Here is a 17611-nt window from a genome sequence, read left to right on the forward strand (position 1 = left end):
AAATCAACATTCAATTGTTCATTAAGACACATAATCATTGAATCTTGTCGGTTTCTTCAACTGATCCCTTGGTCGCAGGGAATGATGAGTTGAAGAGTGGTGAATGTGTTGATTTATGAGTTCTATTGTCCTGTAAGTTGTCATCAGTATCGGTCATTAGGGTCATTAGGAAATTGGAAATAGACCATCTGTCCAGTTCTCAGCTTTGTTATGTGCTTTCAAATTTGTTCACATGAAAAAAAAATATAACCACGTCTCCATAAACAACAACCATTAGTGTCATGGCGGAGAACGATACTTTATTATATTGAATGCGTGCACCTTTGCGCATCATATCAACACGTGTAAAATATTTTACAAACAGATAAAAACATTTTTAAAGAAACGGGAATCTCAGGGAAAAAAAGTGTGCATTTTGAATATTGTTTATTTAGGCCAGTGATGTTTTGTTACAACGAAATTTACTATAGGTCTATTTGTATAGGCTAGTGAATAGAAATATACCTTTTCGTATCTTTTTATGTACAAGAAGTAAACTTTTTAGTAAATAGTTACATGACACGTTATCAATAGAGTTTATCTAGACTAGATTCCAGATCTATATTGTAACAATATTGTAAACTCATCATGACTACGATGCAATCGTGATACAATATGTTGTTTTCAATTTGTCTTTTTTCATTTAGGATATAAGTCTAGATCTATCTCATATCTAGGTTACTAGATGTGTTAGTAAGTGTTAGTAAGTAATCGCAACCAAATTTTCAATCAATTATTACACTATTAGAATAATTAGATATAGATCTAGAAATCTAGATGTCTAGTCTAGTACTTTAGTAGGTTAAGTAGGATACTCTCATAGTCATAGTACTTAGTAGTACATAATATACTAATACTTGACATAGTCATACTCATACTGATACTGAGTTAACTAATAAGATCCTATTCCTAATCAGGCTAATCTACTAAGCTCACTAGCCGACTAGCGGATCCAGAACTTTAGAGTGGGGGGGGGAGGGGCGATTTTTTTCCAAACCCTAGCCTAGGCCTAACCCTAATGCCCAGTAATTGAGTAAACCTATCAGCCCTAAGCTACTATCAGATAGTATCTATGCATAGGCTAAACGTGCTTACAGATATGTACAGATCTATTCTAGATTAGATTATTATTAGTCTAAGTCTAGAGAGGTAGCATAAATTAGGACTAGTGCTAAGTCTAAGTAGTTAAAAAAAAATGTAGAACTGTAGTCTGTACCTGAAACCCCTTTTTTTTAGGTGTATTGACAGTATGGTGCTGAGACTAATTTTCTTAAAACACTAACAAATTAGGCAGTGTGTTTTAGGGTCACCTCATCCCTGTACAAGAAATAAGCCATCTACTGAAAATGGACCAGTTTTTCTTCTGAACTCTCAACTCTTTGCCCCATATTGTGCAAAATGAAACATTCTGACAAAATGTTGTCTATTAGATTGTTTCCTTGTCTTCTCTGCAATGGTGGCACTATGTGTCTTAGTGCTCCCTGAAGAACATGCTAACAGGCATTGACTGACTCTGCATTGGGCTAGCATGGCCTGTTAACTTCTTGCTTAAATAACCACATCTTACAGTCTGGTCTTTGCATCTTCTGCCATAACTCCTGCCCTTATCTGACTTGTCCCAGCTATTGCACCAGAGTGTCTAGATGTTTCCTTCTAGCGGACTAGAGCTCAAACACTTTCATTAGGAGAGCGGTGCTTCAGGTACAGGTGGTAGAAAGCAAATATGGCTTAAATTGCTAAAAAGTAGTCTCGCTCATTACTGACCAGGCCGAGATTGGTGGGCACACATTACATAAAAACATCATTACTTTATACATGTCAGCTTTTGACGCACACCAGTAACTTACTTCTCCATACTTCTGAGACATGGGTCTTGCCCTTTGAGAAATCATCCACAACCAACAATTGGCTTAGTGGAGAAAAAAAAGTTGTTATTCATCTGTTAAAATGATATTATTTCTGATTCAGATCACATAGAGCTGCATAGTTAAGACCTATTAATAAGCTGAAGAAAAAACTGATATTTAAACACCAAGAGACTGGCTCTGTCACTGCAAATTCAAGTGGAATGAGGAATAAAGAGGATGAAAAGTCCCAAGAGGCAGACTCCTCAGGGTAGGAAATTCTTTTGTATCATTCTTAGAGAACATTTAGTTGATGAATTATTTGATGGAATTTATAAATGAACTTGGTAGATTGTTTTTTAGTTTTTCTGAATTGGTCTATAATTGCATTTTATTGGTATATAATACTATGATAGACTGGTTACTAGTTCAACAGACCATTGAGAGCAATATGATAAAGTCTGTTATTTATTAGTAAATGTATCACTGGTTGACTTGCTCACTTTAATTGTAGGGCTCGTAAAAGGGTTCAGAAGGTTCAGAGTTCGGAGTACACAGATTTTGATGCTAATTACAGCTTTCCACACATCCCTATGACGTCTTCAGCACCAGACACCTCACCGGAGCATGGGGCAATCAGCAAGGATCTAAGCAACATCATGCTACTAATGTTTCTATATCTCCTTCAGGGGATCCCTCTAGGACTTGCTGGCAGCATACCAATGTTACTACAAAGTAGAAAAGTGAGTAGGTAATTAGTTACAGTCTAGTATTTCTAGGGTCCATCATGATGCCTGTCTTTTTACTTAGTGAGTCAGACAATATACATAATTGAAACTTGTTAGACACTGATTTTTTTTTTTAAGTATTTTTTTAGGATTGAAAAAATGTTCCATTTTGTTACTGAATTAAAAAACCAGGGAAAAGAATTGTTACAGTAATAATTTTCCAAATTTTAATATTTTTATCATTTTAATTTTTTTTCCTTTTATTCAAGCAGTTTGATAGGTATGAAATTCAATGGGAATTTTTGCACTATAATTCAAATAAGCCAATTCTTTTTTAAACTTTAGGCTGTCATTTTATCTAGAACTGAGCATAATATGTCTGTCAACTTTAATTTTAACCTCAGTTTCGGTTCTCAGTGAAAATCTTATCCATTCCTTGGTTTGTCTTAACATCCAGTTTTTTTTTTCTATTTGTACTTTTCCCTTCTATGGGAAATTCTTGGTCCTAATCTTAATGCTGTAAGCTAGACATGTCCAGTAAAAAATAATTATTAAAAAAAATCTTTTGATGTTCAATCTGTAATTTTGTTGATTTAAAGTTAAAGCCATGCTTTATCTAACTCCACAATTATTTGGAATCTATATGGTTGAAATGTGGTTGCCTCGGCTATCTTTTTTCTATTTGTACTTTTCCCTATAGGAAATTCTTGGTCCTAATCTTCATGCTGTAAGCTAGACATGTCCAGTAAAAAATAATTATTAAAAAAAATCTTTTGATGTTCAATCTGTAATTTTGTTGATTTAAAGTTAAAGCCATGCTTTAGCTAACTCCACAATTATTTGGAATCTATATGGTTGAAATGTGGTTGCCTTGGCTATCAACATAAGTATTGATAATATAGTTGGTAGCATCATAATATAATATTCATTTTGCATCTCAACCCTGAAACATGAATAAATATTTATAAATATTTAGATTGAGAAAATGTGACTTGTGATCTAAGATGTTGAACTTTTGTTATCTGTTGTATAGGTTAGTTACACAGACCAGGCCCTGTTCAGTTTAGTCTACTGGCCTTTCAGTATCAAACTGCTTTGGGCTCCTCTAGTAGACTCACTCTACGTGCAATGGTTTGGGCGGCGAAAGACTTGGCTGATACCGATACAGTATCTTATGGGTCAGTTCATCGACAGGTTATTGTTTTCTATATTATAAAAAAAAATTAATTAGCCGTTTCATTAGTAGATATCAAACAAACAATCTCTATACTCTAATTATAATTGAAGAAATATTCTTTATAATAAGCTATTATTTTTTTAATGGAGTACTTCTGTAACACTTTACTTTTGTCTGGACCCACAGGTGTGTTCATGTTGATACTGTCGACTCAGGCCAAATTTCTCCTAGGCGACAGTGATCACCAAGACAATGTGAATATTCTTGGTCTGACGGTGATATTTGTCTTCCTGAACTTTCTGGCTGCAACACAGGACATTGCAGTGGACGGCTGGGCTCTTAGCATGTTATCCAAGTAATGAACTATGTGTCTGTTAATTCTTATTGTGAAACTTTTAATTTATTTTTTTGGAAAACAAATCCCTTGTGCTCTGATAACCTAGTGGTTTACCTAGAGTTATATAGAATAATTTTACTCCTGTCAAGTTGAACGTTTTGAGAATCACTGTGAACACTTTTTACTTATTTTTGTGTTTAAATCTGATGCATGTCATTTCTTATGTTAGTGCTGTGGTTGCAGGACAATTCCAGTATCCAAAAGTTTTAGGAAAAGTGATTAATCCTGTTTCTTTAGAGAATGTAAGATAAATTGTTTTAGGAACAGTGATTTGGTCTAATTTAATGAATGGAACAAAGATTTAGTCTGTTTAATTTAGTGAATGAAGACAAAATGGTTTTTGGAACAGTGATTCTGTCTTACTGTCTAGATGTTCCTTTAAAAAGATAAGATGTTCCGATGTGTTAATCTAGTTGTCCATGTTAATTAGAGACTTAAAACTCTGCTAAGTCATTGGTTTTCCTGGCCGATTCAGTCAACCCATTCCATGCTCTAACATGATCCCATAATGAGCATAGGGTCACAACAATATATATTTTCTTTAGATTCATGTTTGTATAGCTTCTTTTTAGCATGTTCCTTGTAAGGGAGGTGCTCTAGAATTATTGATATCTTCCTGTTTTAGTCTAAACATTTAAGCTAAGGATGAGACAAAAAAATATTTAGTTTTGGGGGTTAATCCTAAAGCTGTTTGATTATAACCTACTATTTAATGTGACTATTTCTACACAGACCTAATGTGGGCTGGGCCAGTACTTGTAACTCAGTGGGACAAACTGCTGGATATTTCCTAGGCAATGTCATTTTCCTTGCCTTGGAGTCGGCAGACTTTTGCAACAAATATCTGAGAAGTCAGCCACAGACAGAGGGCATAGTCACTCTATCAGGTGATTTTTTTTTTTTTTTTTTAAGTAACATGCAATAATAATATGTGTCTGTTCAGGTTTGTTTATCTGGTTCGATTCTCTCTTCAAACTGATAGGTATCTTATCTAATTTATAAAATACAGACGTTACTTCAAAAAAGAACATGATTATGTCTTACACCAGTTCTCGAGTCAATCTAGTCATGTATGTTAATCAATGACTTAAACTCTGCCAAGTTGTTGGTTTTCCTGGCTGATTCAGGCAACCCATTGCATGCTCTAATAGCACTAGGGAAGAAGGAGAATTTGTACAGATTTGTCCTAGCATAACAAAACATTGTAACTGATTCGTATATATTCTTGTGCTGCACTTTCATGGATAGTTTTAGTAAATTTCATTGTTTCAATGAGTAGATGTATTTTGAGGGAGTGATATGGTAAAAAAAAAAAAGACAGTGACACCTTCTAATGTTAAATTGTTCAAAACTATAGAAACAAAATGATCATTGCATTTTTAGTCAGCCTCAATACTCTGTACATTAGGTATCCATTAACCTCAGTTAGACTGTTAAATAATTGACTGCAAGGTTTTCCTTGAGAATTGAGTGGTGCTGTTATAATCCTTTTTATTATAGCTTTTTTATAGCGCTCCTTTTCATGCTTATAGCATGCTCAGAGTGCTTTGGTCCAATCTCATTTGTGGACCAGTGGAGGGAGGGGGTATCTAGGAGTTGGTTTTCCGTGCTGCCTTTAGGCGCTCAGTAAACACAACTTTGCCCGGGTTGGGTGTCGAACCTCGAGCCCCCTTCTAGGTAGCCAAGCCAAGCCACGTTCAAGCGCACTTAGCCTCTCGACCATGCTTCCCACCTAATCCTTACATAGTCTCATTATCAAATGCTTTATTCTAATGCGTATCACTCCCCTTGCAGGTTTTCTTTGGTTTTGGGGCATCACATTCTTCGTCACCACCACCCTAGTTGGCATACTCAAGAAAGAAACTAAAGACATTGGCAGTGACCAGGATCAGAGCATTGCCGAGACGTACAAGACATTGGTGAAAGTAATCTGTCTGAAGCCGGTCGTCACTTACACCATCATCCTGCTCACCTCCAAGGTAATAACTTTGAGTTTAGCCTTTCATCTTTAGTTTTGTTAAACAAGCATTTTTCTTCTTTGAGGCATATTGGGCAGAGCCTCTAATGATGCTTCTCATATAAGTAATGAAACTTGTAGTAGGCTATTAACAAAGAAAGTAGTCTCACTGTGCCTTGAGAGCATAACAAAACCTAAAACAAAAGGCAAACTAATCTAATAAGTTCTGAATTGGTAAGTCTCAATGTTCTTCTTGAATGTAGTGGATTGCGGTGTGTCTGAGCTCAATGGAGAGTGAGTTCCAAACATTTGATCCTGCTTGTTGTAAGTTTCAAAGACAAAATGCAGTAGAAAAGAATCTGCCGCTGAAATTTCTTTGGGCCCATCACTGAGAGGGCGAACTGCTGTGGGGGCAACACTATTCTAACCATAGAAAATACCTAGACTCATCCTACAACTAAATGCAGCCAACATGTGGGCTTTTATCTTTAGACGGCTTCAACTTTTTCATTTATTCTGTTACTTTAAAATTAAATTATTGTCTCCTGCTCTCCATCGCTAGTCTTTTAATTTTGAACATGTGTTTCAAAAATGGCAAATAATTTTCAATATCGTAGAAAATACCTAGACTCATCCTACAACTAAATGCAGCTAAAATTTGGGCTTTTATCTTTAGATGGCTTCAACTTTTTTTATTTATTCTGTTACTTTAATATTAAATTATTGTCTCCTGCTCTCCATCGCTAGTCTTTTAATTTTGAACATGTGTCTCAAAAAATGGCAAATAATTATCAATATTCTTTCAATTTGTGTCATCCTAATTATTTGTTGTCACAGGTTGCCTTTGCTGCTGCTGATAGTTTGACTGGGCTGAAACTAATCGAAGCTGGCTTGCCCAAAGAGACACTGGCTTTGTTTGCTGTTCCCATAGTGCCCCTGCAGATAGTTCTTCCTTTGGTCATCAGTAAATACACGTCTGGCCCAAAGCCAATGAATATCTGGCTCAAAGCTTATCCGTACAGGTGAATGGAACATTATTCTTGTGTATATTTTTTTGTTTACCATAGCTGATTTTTTTTTACCTAAATGTTTCTTTTGGTCTTCCTTTCTTCTCTTCTGTAGTGTATATCTCAAAGCAGCCTTGGTCACTGCATCTATCCTCATGTCCAAGCACAATTCCTAGTGTAATATTGAGAATTTTTCTTTCCCTTTTGTTTAAACTCCTTGTTTGAGAAAGTGTTTGGTCATAAGAATCTCCAATTATTGTCACAAAGACTTGTATTAAAAAGCATCTGGTCTGTCTATTGCATCTGTGGTATGAATAGATGTTTTGTTGGTTATTGTTATAATGTTTTGTAATGTGTAATGCTCTATTGCAAAGTTTCCCAAACTTTTTCCTTGCACATTCTGAGTATTTAGCAGAACCATTTGCTTATTTTTTTAGAGAGATTAATTCACTTTGTGGCCTAATAGTTAGTTATTCCAGTAGTTTGTGTAACACTTATTCTGGCCTTGTGGAACACTAGGGTTCCGCGGAACACAGTTTGGGAAACACTGATCTATTGTAAGACAATTTTTTTTTTCAAGGATAATAAAAGAAATTATTGTTGAAACATTCTGAGCCATAAATTCCTTTTAAAATAAGATAATATTCTATTTTAAATGGATGCATAGTTAAGTAAACTTCCCCCTTCATACCTTGTGGTCTATAGCGCAGATGATTTAAATATCATCTGATTCTGTGGCCTACAGTTTATGAGGGTGTCATGTGGCAAGCACAACGACCAATCACCTTTACTTTTCCCCAACTAATGTCAGGTACCCATTAGAGCTGGATGGACTCAGAGGCACCCAAAGATCCTGAAATAAAAAATCCCACCATGATTCGAACCCGGCACCCCCGGTTCAGAAGCCAAGCGCTTTACCGCTCTGCCAGTGCGCCACCAAATGGATGCATAGTTTAGTCAAATTAATTTAATTCAACAATTGGAAGGTGTTTTTTTTTTCTTCTTATATCTCTTTGACAGATCAGATTTTCACATGGTCTAAATAGTTTTAATGTATCAGAATAAAACAATCTGGTTTTTTGTTTTACTAAGACCTTGACATACCTGGTTATGGGGTATGTGCGCTGGACTGTCGTTTGGATTTCTCAATGGTCCTGGGTTCATACCCTGCCCTCTGCCATCCCCTGTCATACCATCTCGTTAGGATGAGTGCAGTGTTTCCTATGACTATGCACACACAGTTGATCCCTTAATCTTCAGAATCGAAGGCATTAACATTATTACTATTAGTTTGTTTCTGATTCACCTTCACCTCATCTATCCCTTAGTCTGGGCACCACACAAGATTTGTTGACCATCTTTTTCCATTCCTCTGTGCCTTTGGCCTTGGATATAATTTCTTTTAATGACAGGCTCTTCATTCCTTTATTTTATGCTGTCTTCCCATTGCTTTCTCTGTCTGCCTCTTCCTTTTTTCCTGCTTCTGTTCCCTGAAGGAAAGTCTTTGCAACTGTCAAGAACTTGATATCAGCTCTTGATGGCTATATGTCTAGGATGATTCTTACTGATGTAATTTAACTGATAAAACACACACATCACAGATGACTATGGATTAAAGACCACAATATTCAATAATGATATAAATCATGATCTCTGGGCAACAAATTTGCATACGAAAAATAAATATTTAATTAACAACTATAGTTACATATAATACGACAGTCTAATATGTAAAAAGAACAACAAAGAAGTTATTAATTAAAATACTATTATAAAGTTTAATTCATGTGATTCTAGAATTAAAATTTAATAATCACATAGACATTGATGCTTGGCTGTAGGTCACGATGAACTCTCCATTTCTCTTGTCTCTCTCTCCCTCTCTCTCTCTAGTCTCTGCACGGATCCTGGAACCCAACGTCACAGTCCGCTCAATACTAGAGTGATATCCCCTTGCGTAGCAGGCAAAGATACACCATATATAGATCTACTGTCTCTGACGGTCACCTAAATTATAATTAAACATAACACTAATAGTCAAGTATTTAAGCTTCATGCTTAAATATTACTTCTTAATGTGTATTAAAACAAATAGATGAATAAGAAATCATTTCTGTTACTGTCTTTATAGACCCTAAAGTTATGTCTAATTAATTATCTAATGATCATGTTATTACCCAGACTATTATCACAACATTTTCCCCTAGATAAACATAAGGCTCTGCTACATGTCCCACCGGTATCCCTGTCCCCAATTGTCTGCTAAATGACAGCTTGATCCGTGAGAGACCGTTTTACCATGCTTACACAAATAAAATAACTATTCTGCCACACACCTGTGACAGCAACCTTAAGGACCTAGTGATATGGCCATTGAGTTAAGTTTGCATTTTTGACAGTAGTTATCTCGTCATCTAGGGGTCCAATTGTTTATGATTATAATTTCTTACTAATTTTTTATTTCCATTGTTTTTCTAATGTTTCAGACTAATGATTGGAATTCTGTACTGTGTTGTGGTCTACTGGGCCAGTCATGTCCAGACTTCGCCCGGAGAGTTCCCTTGGTATTTCTATGTGGTCATCTTGTCATTCTATGCCCTGCATCAGGTATTTTGATATAAATCTTTAGTGTTCCATATCATAAAGAATGCATATTATGAGTTATGGGTTTTTTATGAGCTCGCTTATGTAAGATACAAGTCCATTTTGCTATATCAATCTAGTGAAGATGTTTCATATATGTGATGATTGTAGTAGTTGCATAGTTAGACAGAGATGAGTCAGCCAGGAAAACCAATCACTTGGCATAGTTTAAGTCATTGATTAACATGCATGACTAGATTAACCTAGGACTATGCATAGGATGAAATTTCCAATGACTTTGCAGAGTTTAAGTCATTGATTAACATGCATGACTAGATTGACATAGGACTATGGGTAGGAGGTAATCATCTTTTTAAAGCAACATCTGTTTTTATAACATAAGAAGATAAGGAACTAAGGTTAACAATAGAAAGAATTTTATGTCTTTGTTTTGATTAGAATTTGAGTTTAGAGAGTCTGTTAAAAAGTAAAACTGGTGGGGTGGGGTGGGTTTTTTTCTAAGTAGTGGAGTTACTGTCCTTGAGCTGGTGTTATTGTTGGGGGCCTAGAAACTTAGCAATCTTCTATGATATGCAGAGTTTTGTATTTATTTATTTGAGAAATCATTGAGGTTGCTTGGTTTTGTTGAAGGGCTAAGTGTATTCTGTTTTTCTTGATTCTGCTAAATGTTCCTTTCTCAATATTTTTGTTGTGTTGTTACCATCTTTGATAAACTTTTGTTTGTTGATGAGCTCTTCATGTTGGGAGTTCACATTTGTTCAATGGCATTTCCTGTGGCAAAGTTAAAGAGGGAAAAGTATACACTCACCTACTTCCGTAGTGCTATTAGAGCATGGAATGGGTTGCCTGAATCAGCCAGAAAAAACAAATAACTTGCAGAATTTAAGTCATTGGTTAACATGCATGACTAGATGCATGACGCCTAGGACGTAGTAATCTTCTTTTTTTGAAGTAATGTCTGTATTTTATAAGATAAGAAGATAAGATCATCATTTATTCAAGATAAGAAGAAAGTGCATAAAATAGATAAAATGACAATAATATTAAAAGCTGAGTTTTTCTCCATTGATTCCTTCTCTACCCCCCCCCCCCCCCCATCTCCTTAAATTTTACACCTGTCTAATTATTGTACTAAGCTCAATGCCATTCTTGTGTGATCTATTCAATGCCTGTATGTCTATTTCCAGGTTGCTGTATATTCTATGTTTGTCGCCCAGATGGCCTTCCATGCGAAAATTAGTGACCCAGTTATTGGGGGGACCTACATGACACTGCTGAACACAGTTGCCAATTTAGGTAATGTCTGTTGAATGTCAGGAGTTTAAATTAAAATTGATATTTCTGAAAACATGTTCACTATAGACCATACCTACATGTTTAAAGTTTTTAAAATAATGACGATTTTCAATGGGATTGGTCATAATACTTTGTCTACTCGTGCAGGTGGTAACTGGCCCAGTACTTTAACACTTTGGGTTGTTGACCATGTCACTTGGAAGACATGCTCTTCAGGATTGAGCTGCAACAGTGAAGACATGAAAAAGGTAGATATAATGTGTGACAAAGTAAAACTGTGACAAGAGGATTTAGTACTTGACAATGTCTGTGACAGAAAGATTTAGTATTTGACAATGGCAGTCACAGGAAGATTTAGTATTTGACAATGTCTGTGACAGAAAGATTTAGTACTTGACAATGGCAGTCACAGGAGGATTTAGTATTTGACAATGTCTGTGATAGGAAGATTTAGTACATGGCAATGTCTGTGACAGGAAGATTTAGTGATTGGTGATGTCAGTGACAAGAAAATTTAGCTTGAATGTGTAGTTAACAAATTGAGGAATGCATATATATTACATGTATAAAGGCAGCACTATGGACCAAATTTTTTATGAGAGAACATAGTGAAGTCGGGTGTGGTGAGTTGAAAGGGGCTAAGCTGGGGGGGGGGGGAGGTGACCATTGACTAATGGGGTGGTAATTGCATGCATGAAATGGATAAATCAGAAAGATTTATTTTTTTTATGTCTGTATGGTCTAGCGGTTAGCTCGCTTAGTACTGCACTACTGCTGGTTGACGCAGTCCAATATTTTCATTATATTGTATTCTCTCATAAAAAATTTGGTCCCTGGTGCTGGCTAGCAAAACAACCATCAGCCTTTACTTTTCCTTGACTAATGTCAGGTACCCATTAGAGCTCTGTGTATTCAGAGGCACCCTAAACATTTCAAAATTAAAAATCCCAGTCTTCACCTGGACCCACAGTTTGAAAGCCAAGTGCTTTACCACTCAGCCACAGCACCTCCTTAGTAACATTTTCAAAATGCAAATATAAAAAAAAAAGTCTCTGTCTTTCACTTTAATAGTTATAAAATGTGATGACTACATAATGAGCCATCCTTGATACAATAAGCAAATAAATTTATGTGTTTAATTTGCAATGACGTTCATTTCTGTCAAATAATTATTGGCCATATTATTTTGAGATTGAAAACATGTTCAACTGTTTTTTCATCAGGAATGTCTGAATGCTGGAAACACCTGCACCACGTCATTGGATGGCTACTACGTTCTCTGTCTTGTCTGCTCTGTCATTGGACTACTGTTCCTCAAGTCACGCTCCAGCTCTCTGCGGCACCTGGGCGAGCTGGGAGAAAAATCCTGGCGATATGCTCACAGTGGCAGGTCTTGACTACGGCTGGACGTCTAGGAGTCTTATTATTGAATGAACTGGCTGCACTTTATTTTTCTTTGAAGAGCATTATTTATTGTTGACTTCAGGAAGTGCTGGTAAGAACAGAGTCAAAAGGCTGAAGCCACAGATCACTTGATCAAAGATAGAATAAATAAGATAGTGATGACTGTTATTTAACACTGGCTGGTTTTCATTGAACTATTCTGTTATTCAGTTTATAAGGTGATGATGTTATTACATGAAATTTTTAACCAATGTATTGTCATAGTGAACAATTCGATTCTTTCTGAACAGCAAAATATTTAGTACATACATTAGCAAGCCCTAGTAACTGAATTAGTATTTGACTATGCTTGTCAACATAGAATGTGGATCAAATTCCATCTCAATCTTGGGTTTTTACAATCAAAACCTGTTTCTGATTGTTAGATCCCAATCGAAATGATTGCTCTGGAACACTGGGTGCTGGGGTTGTATAGCAATTATCACTTTAACATTATAGTTACATTACATAACCCTTGCTTGTTGACGCATTGCGGGTCATATACTGATCAACAGGAGGGATAATCAGATTGGCATGATTTTTCTTCCCTTCTATTGAAAGACTAGGTGTCGTCTTATGGTATGAATTACATTCCTTCAAATGGCTCTTATAATGGAAATGTGTTTTATTTGAATGTATTTATAATGTCAGTTAAAATAAAACATTTTACACCCAGCAGCCATACACTAGTCCACCAAAAATATGCTCTACAGACATGTACTTTGTGTTCATGTCTTGAGTTTCATGAGTAGGACTGATGGGCCTTTTTTTTTTTGTAAAACCATTTAAATGCTGCCTTAGTTTTCATGAACTGTTCTCTTCATAGCAAGTTATTATCTTATCTTATAAGATTACTGACGTTACTTCAAAATAGAAGATAATCATGAGTTCTATGAATATTACCTGTGTTAACAAGTCCCATTAATTAAGTGATGTGCCACCCCCCCTTATTTTTTGTGTATGTCAAAGAGAAAGCCAAAAACTGTATTCTCCCTTTAGAAGGTCATTTTACATGAAGAGTTCACAGTACTCAAGAAATAAACTGACATTTTGAAGTAAACAAATACATAGACTGTTCTTGCATTCAACATTCGCATGAGTGTAAAACTTAATATTGAAGTTGGTCATTTGACTTTTCAAAAAATGTTATTCTGTTTTGTGGATACACATTACTGGTGTCTGGACTTAACCCATCAGATGTATTGGTCTGGGCTTAGCCCATCAGAAGTACTTGTCTGGGCTTAGCCCATCAGAAGTACCCCGGTACTGGTCTGGGCTCAACCCACAAGTACTAGTCTGGACTTAACCCATCAGAGTTTCTAATAGTTTCTAGCTGGTTGGTCATACACTTAGTTGATTGCAGGACTAACTGGTCCTATTTTTTTTTTTTTTACATTGGTCTATGCCTTTGATAATAGGCTTACTGTGGACCAAACAGGTTAAAAAAAAACTCAGTTTGTGTGAAGTTTTTGGCTCTGGTAGTGGGTCCAGTATTTGGCTTTTTTTTTTTTTAAATCAAAAGTCTATTTACACTTCTGATGCTATTTTAGTTGTTTTATCATCTTAGCCCTGAACAAAATATATTAAAATTAGGAAACTTAAGGAAATAAAAATACTGGACTATCTGATCCTGTGATTTTTTAAAATTCAGGAAATTCTGGTCCATAATTTGTTTAATAGTTTCTAGCTGGTTGGTCATACACTTAGTTGATTGCAGGACTAACTGGTCCTATTTTTTTTTTTTTACATTGGTCTATGCCTTTGATAATAGGCTTACTGTGGACCAAACTGGACATTTCAAGTTATTGTAATAGCCAGCAGTTTTCTTTTTAGAATTTATTCTTAGGGCTACTTTGTTACTCTTCCTTGTTTATTGACATTGTGATGCATCTTTTTATTTTGCTTTAACTACTTGTTATTAACTTACATGTCATATATATATATATATATATATTTGACTGGACTCTATGAGTTACTATAGCATGGTATCTGTTGAGATGTTATTGTTAAATATTTTGTAACAAAAGCAAATTAATTAACATTCATCAGTTGCATTTGGATCAGTAACTAGTCAAAAGGACATTTTACAAAATTCTATTGCATTTGGATGTCTTGTTGTTTTTGATTAGCGGGACAACGAGAAGTTTCAATCATTGTTAGTACAAAGCTTAGAATCTTTTAATGGGAGGGGTAGGGTCAGGAATAAAGTTTTTTAAAATATTGTTATAAACCTGGTGGTGGCACAGATGGGGGTAGTGGTGTGTGTGTAGTCAGCCGACGCAAATCGCCCCAGGCCAGCGCTAGACGAGCGGTCAAGCGTGACAAGTTACGACTGTCAGCCGAGTCGAGCGTCAACAGGACAGTTCGGGAAGGATCGCCGACGTGAACAGAGCTCAGGAGCGTCACGAGAGTTATAGTCATCTGACCACCTAGAAACGTCGAGGGGCGTTCTGTCCGGTTCGAGAAGGCCAGTAGGGACCCTATATAAGAGCGGAGGTGTCGCAGTCAAGACAGTCGAGAAAAGGGGCTCAATACAGCACGGTTCACGGCAGGGGTTCAGAGCCCGGTTCACTACAGTCCGGTCGACTACAGCACAGTTCAGCGATGTGGTTCTGTACGGAGCATTACGACGGTTCAGTGCGGAGTACTATCAAGTACAGTTGAGACGAACGGCGTCTTGATCTTGGTCTGCGATCGAGTCCGACACAACGAGCCTAGTGTGTGAAGTCAGTCCTGAACTGTTGAACCCAGTGCAAGCCCGGAACGAGAAGGAGAGGCCAGGGCAAGAGTTGATACGGCGGAACGGTGTTATCGGAGAGATATTTGTACAGTGTACGTGTTGCCAATTGTACAGTATTGGCTGTTATTTATTCAACTATTAAAGTGTTACGTTACTTTGGAGCCCTGAGTTGTCAAGTTCTTTAAGTTGGTGGTGTAAGGTGCAGTTTGCAGAGAGCCTGGATAGTGAGATTCGTAACAATATAAATAAGTATATCACAGCACAGGATGGGGCATGGGGAGGAGACTGAATACTACTTGTATAGTGCCACATCTCCTTCAGAATGGTAGAGCCTTGTAGAAATGTTATTGTGTTTGGCTTAGAACAAGTTTTCACCTTTTGAATCTTAAATTCTTTGCTTGACTGGTCATTAAGTTATTATTAACTATATGGTTATAGACTTATGAGATGGCCTGCACTCTATTAAAAACAAAACTAAACATTTAACTATTTGATCTTTATAAATCTTTGATTTTTTTTCTGTGTTTTTTTTTTTTTTTAAGTGCATTCTCTATTTCTATAGCCCACAGTCAAGCTGGCAATGAATTCTTGGTACAGTTGAGTCTGCATCAAAGTAAATACTCCATAAGACTCACTCCCTTTCTCTTGTATTTTGTAATGGCCCTTCAAATTAGTGACAAAGTCTTGTTCATTTCTAGCTATCAACAATTGGATAAGAAAACATGCCAGATTGTCATTTGATTTCATTTTACTCTCCTTATATAGATTAAGGGTTGAAGAGAGCTGGCTGAGTGGTGCAGCACTAGGCTTCCAAACCAAGGGGTCTCAGGTTATAATCTAGTGAAGACTGGCATTTTGAATCTCCCCCCCCCCCCCCCCCCCCCCAAAAAAAAAAACTCTTGACATTAGCTGGCGGTCGGTCAACCTCATTAACCATCATCCATAGAAACAGATTACCTTTGCATGATCTGCCTTACAGATAGCTAGGTCTGAAAGGGAGATGCTGTATTTCAAAATGAAACTAGGTTTTTTACTTTCTATAAAATATGTTGCTTTTTTTTTTAATGCCAATATTTAATAAAGAATTTTTTAAAAAGAACTTTTTTTTTTAGAAATGGTTGGGACTATTATGAATGTCAACATTATGATTTAGTGTGTTCTTTTAATTTTCTTGGGTTTATGTGAATCTTTTTTCTAAGAAAAAGTTTTGTTATTTATTTCTATATTTTATTTCACCATTTAAAATGATCCTATATTTAATGCAACACATTTCAAACTCAATATAACATTTAACAACCCCAGTAACATTCTGTAAACTATCATCACATCTGTGAAGAAGTCTTACTGTTACTTATGTTTCATGCCAATTGGAGTAATGTCCATTTCTACTTAAATGTGTTACTCTTTTTCATTCTCTATATTTGCTATTCAAGTTTTGTAGTCAAATTATCTGGATCACATCTATCCTCTCCACAATACATTAAAGACATTTCAGATCACTTATAGACTAACGACATTCAGGTTTTAAATCAATACGTTTATCTAGATATCAGTATATTAAGCTCTGTTGAGAATGAAATTAGATGTTTATCATTCGAAATAAAAATGTGAACATTTAATTCTTCTGTGTAAGCATTATGACCACATTCTCTTTTAAGATTTCCTGTGTATCCAATAATCTTTAAACTCAACAGTGGCAGCAGTTTTCAATTTAAAAATATATGAACGCGGTGGCTTAAGCGCTTGGCTTACGTACCAGGGGTCCTGGGTTGAAATCTCGGTGAAGACTGGGATTTCGAGTTTCGGGATTTTTAGTCGCCCCAGAGTCCAGACGACTCTAATGGGTATATGACGTTAGTTGTGGGTAAGTAAAGGTGGTTGGTCGTTGTGCTGGTTATATGGCACTCAGCTCGTTAACCATTGGTCATAGAAACAAATGACTTTAAGATCATCTGCCCCATAGATCGCAGGTCTGAAAGGGGAACTTTCTTTTTTTTTTATTTTTATTATAAATATAATTTTTTTTTTTACATTTTTGTTCTGACTGATTATTGATACTATGAAATATTTTTTAGTGGGTGAATGTTCAAACATTTGTTGTCCAAGATTTAAAGTAAGAGTAGATTGATTAATAGCATAAAGTTATAGTGTTTTTTTTTTAAATGAGCTTTTTCTTCTTGTGATTTTGTTCAAATACTTTATTTATTTTTAATTGACTAGATTTGTGAAGTCCTTACAATTTGGTCTGAAAATGTTTGCAGGCACTACAAACTAAATAGTCTGTGAAACAAATTGTGATCTTGTTATTTTTTCAGCTTAAAACTTTGTTATTTTTCAAAGGCATTGGTATTAAAAGTCAATTGACTATTTGAAAATCAA

The 17611-nt window shown here is 35.9% G+C and overlaps 1 protein-coding gene across 2 annotated transcripts; it reads left to right on the top strand.

Annotated features, from left to right (window-relative positions):
* The first annotated feature begins 552 nt into the window (after nt 1-552).
* Nucleotides 553-17611, top strand: LOC106064587 (acetyl-coenzyme A transporter 1-like). Of its 2 annotated transcripts, none has more exons than XM_056008053.1 (12): nt 553-742; nt 2008-2154; nt 2398-2626; nt 3645-3789; nt 3975-4143; nt 4918-5072; nt 5980-6164; nt 6980-7164; nt 9636-9756; nt 10941-11049; nt 11197-11297; nt 12273-17611. In XM_056008053.1, the coding sequence occupies exons 2-12, from the start codon at nt 2108-2110 to the stop codon at nt 12444-12446; spliced, it is 1620 nt and encodes a 539-aa protein (XP_055864028.1). In that variant the 5' UTR covers nt 553-742; nt 2008-2107; the 3' UTR covers nt 12447-17611. The 2 variants fall into 2 exon arrangements, with proteins under 2 accessions (XP_055864028.1, XP_055864029.1); XM_056008054.1 differs by having other exon boundaries at nt 553-732.

This window comes from Biomphalaria glabrata, chromosome 13, assembly GCF_947242115.1.
Source record: "Biomphalaria glabrata chromosome 13, xgBioGlab47.1, whole genome shotgun sequence".
Classification (NCBI taxonomy): Eukaryota; Metazoa; Mollusca; class Gastropoda; family Planorbidae; genus Biomphalaria; species Biomphalaria glabrata.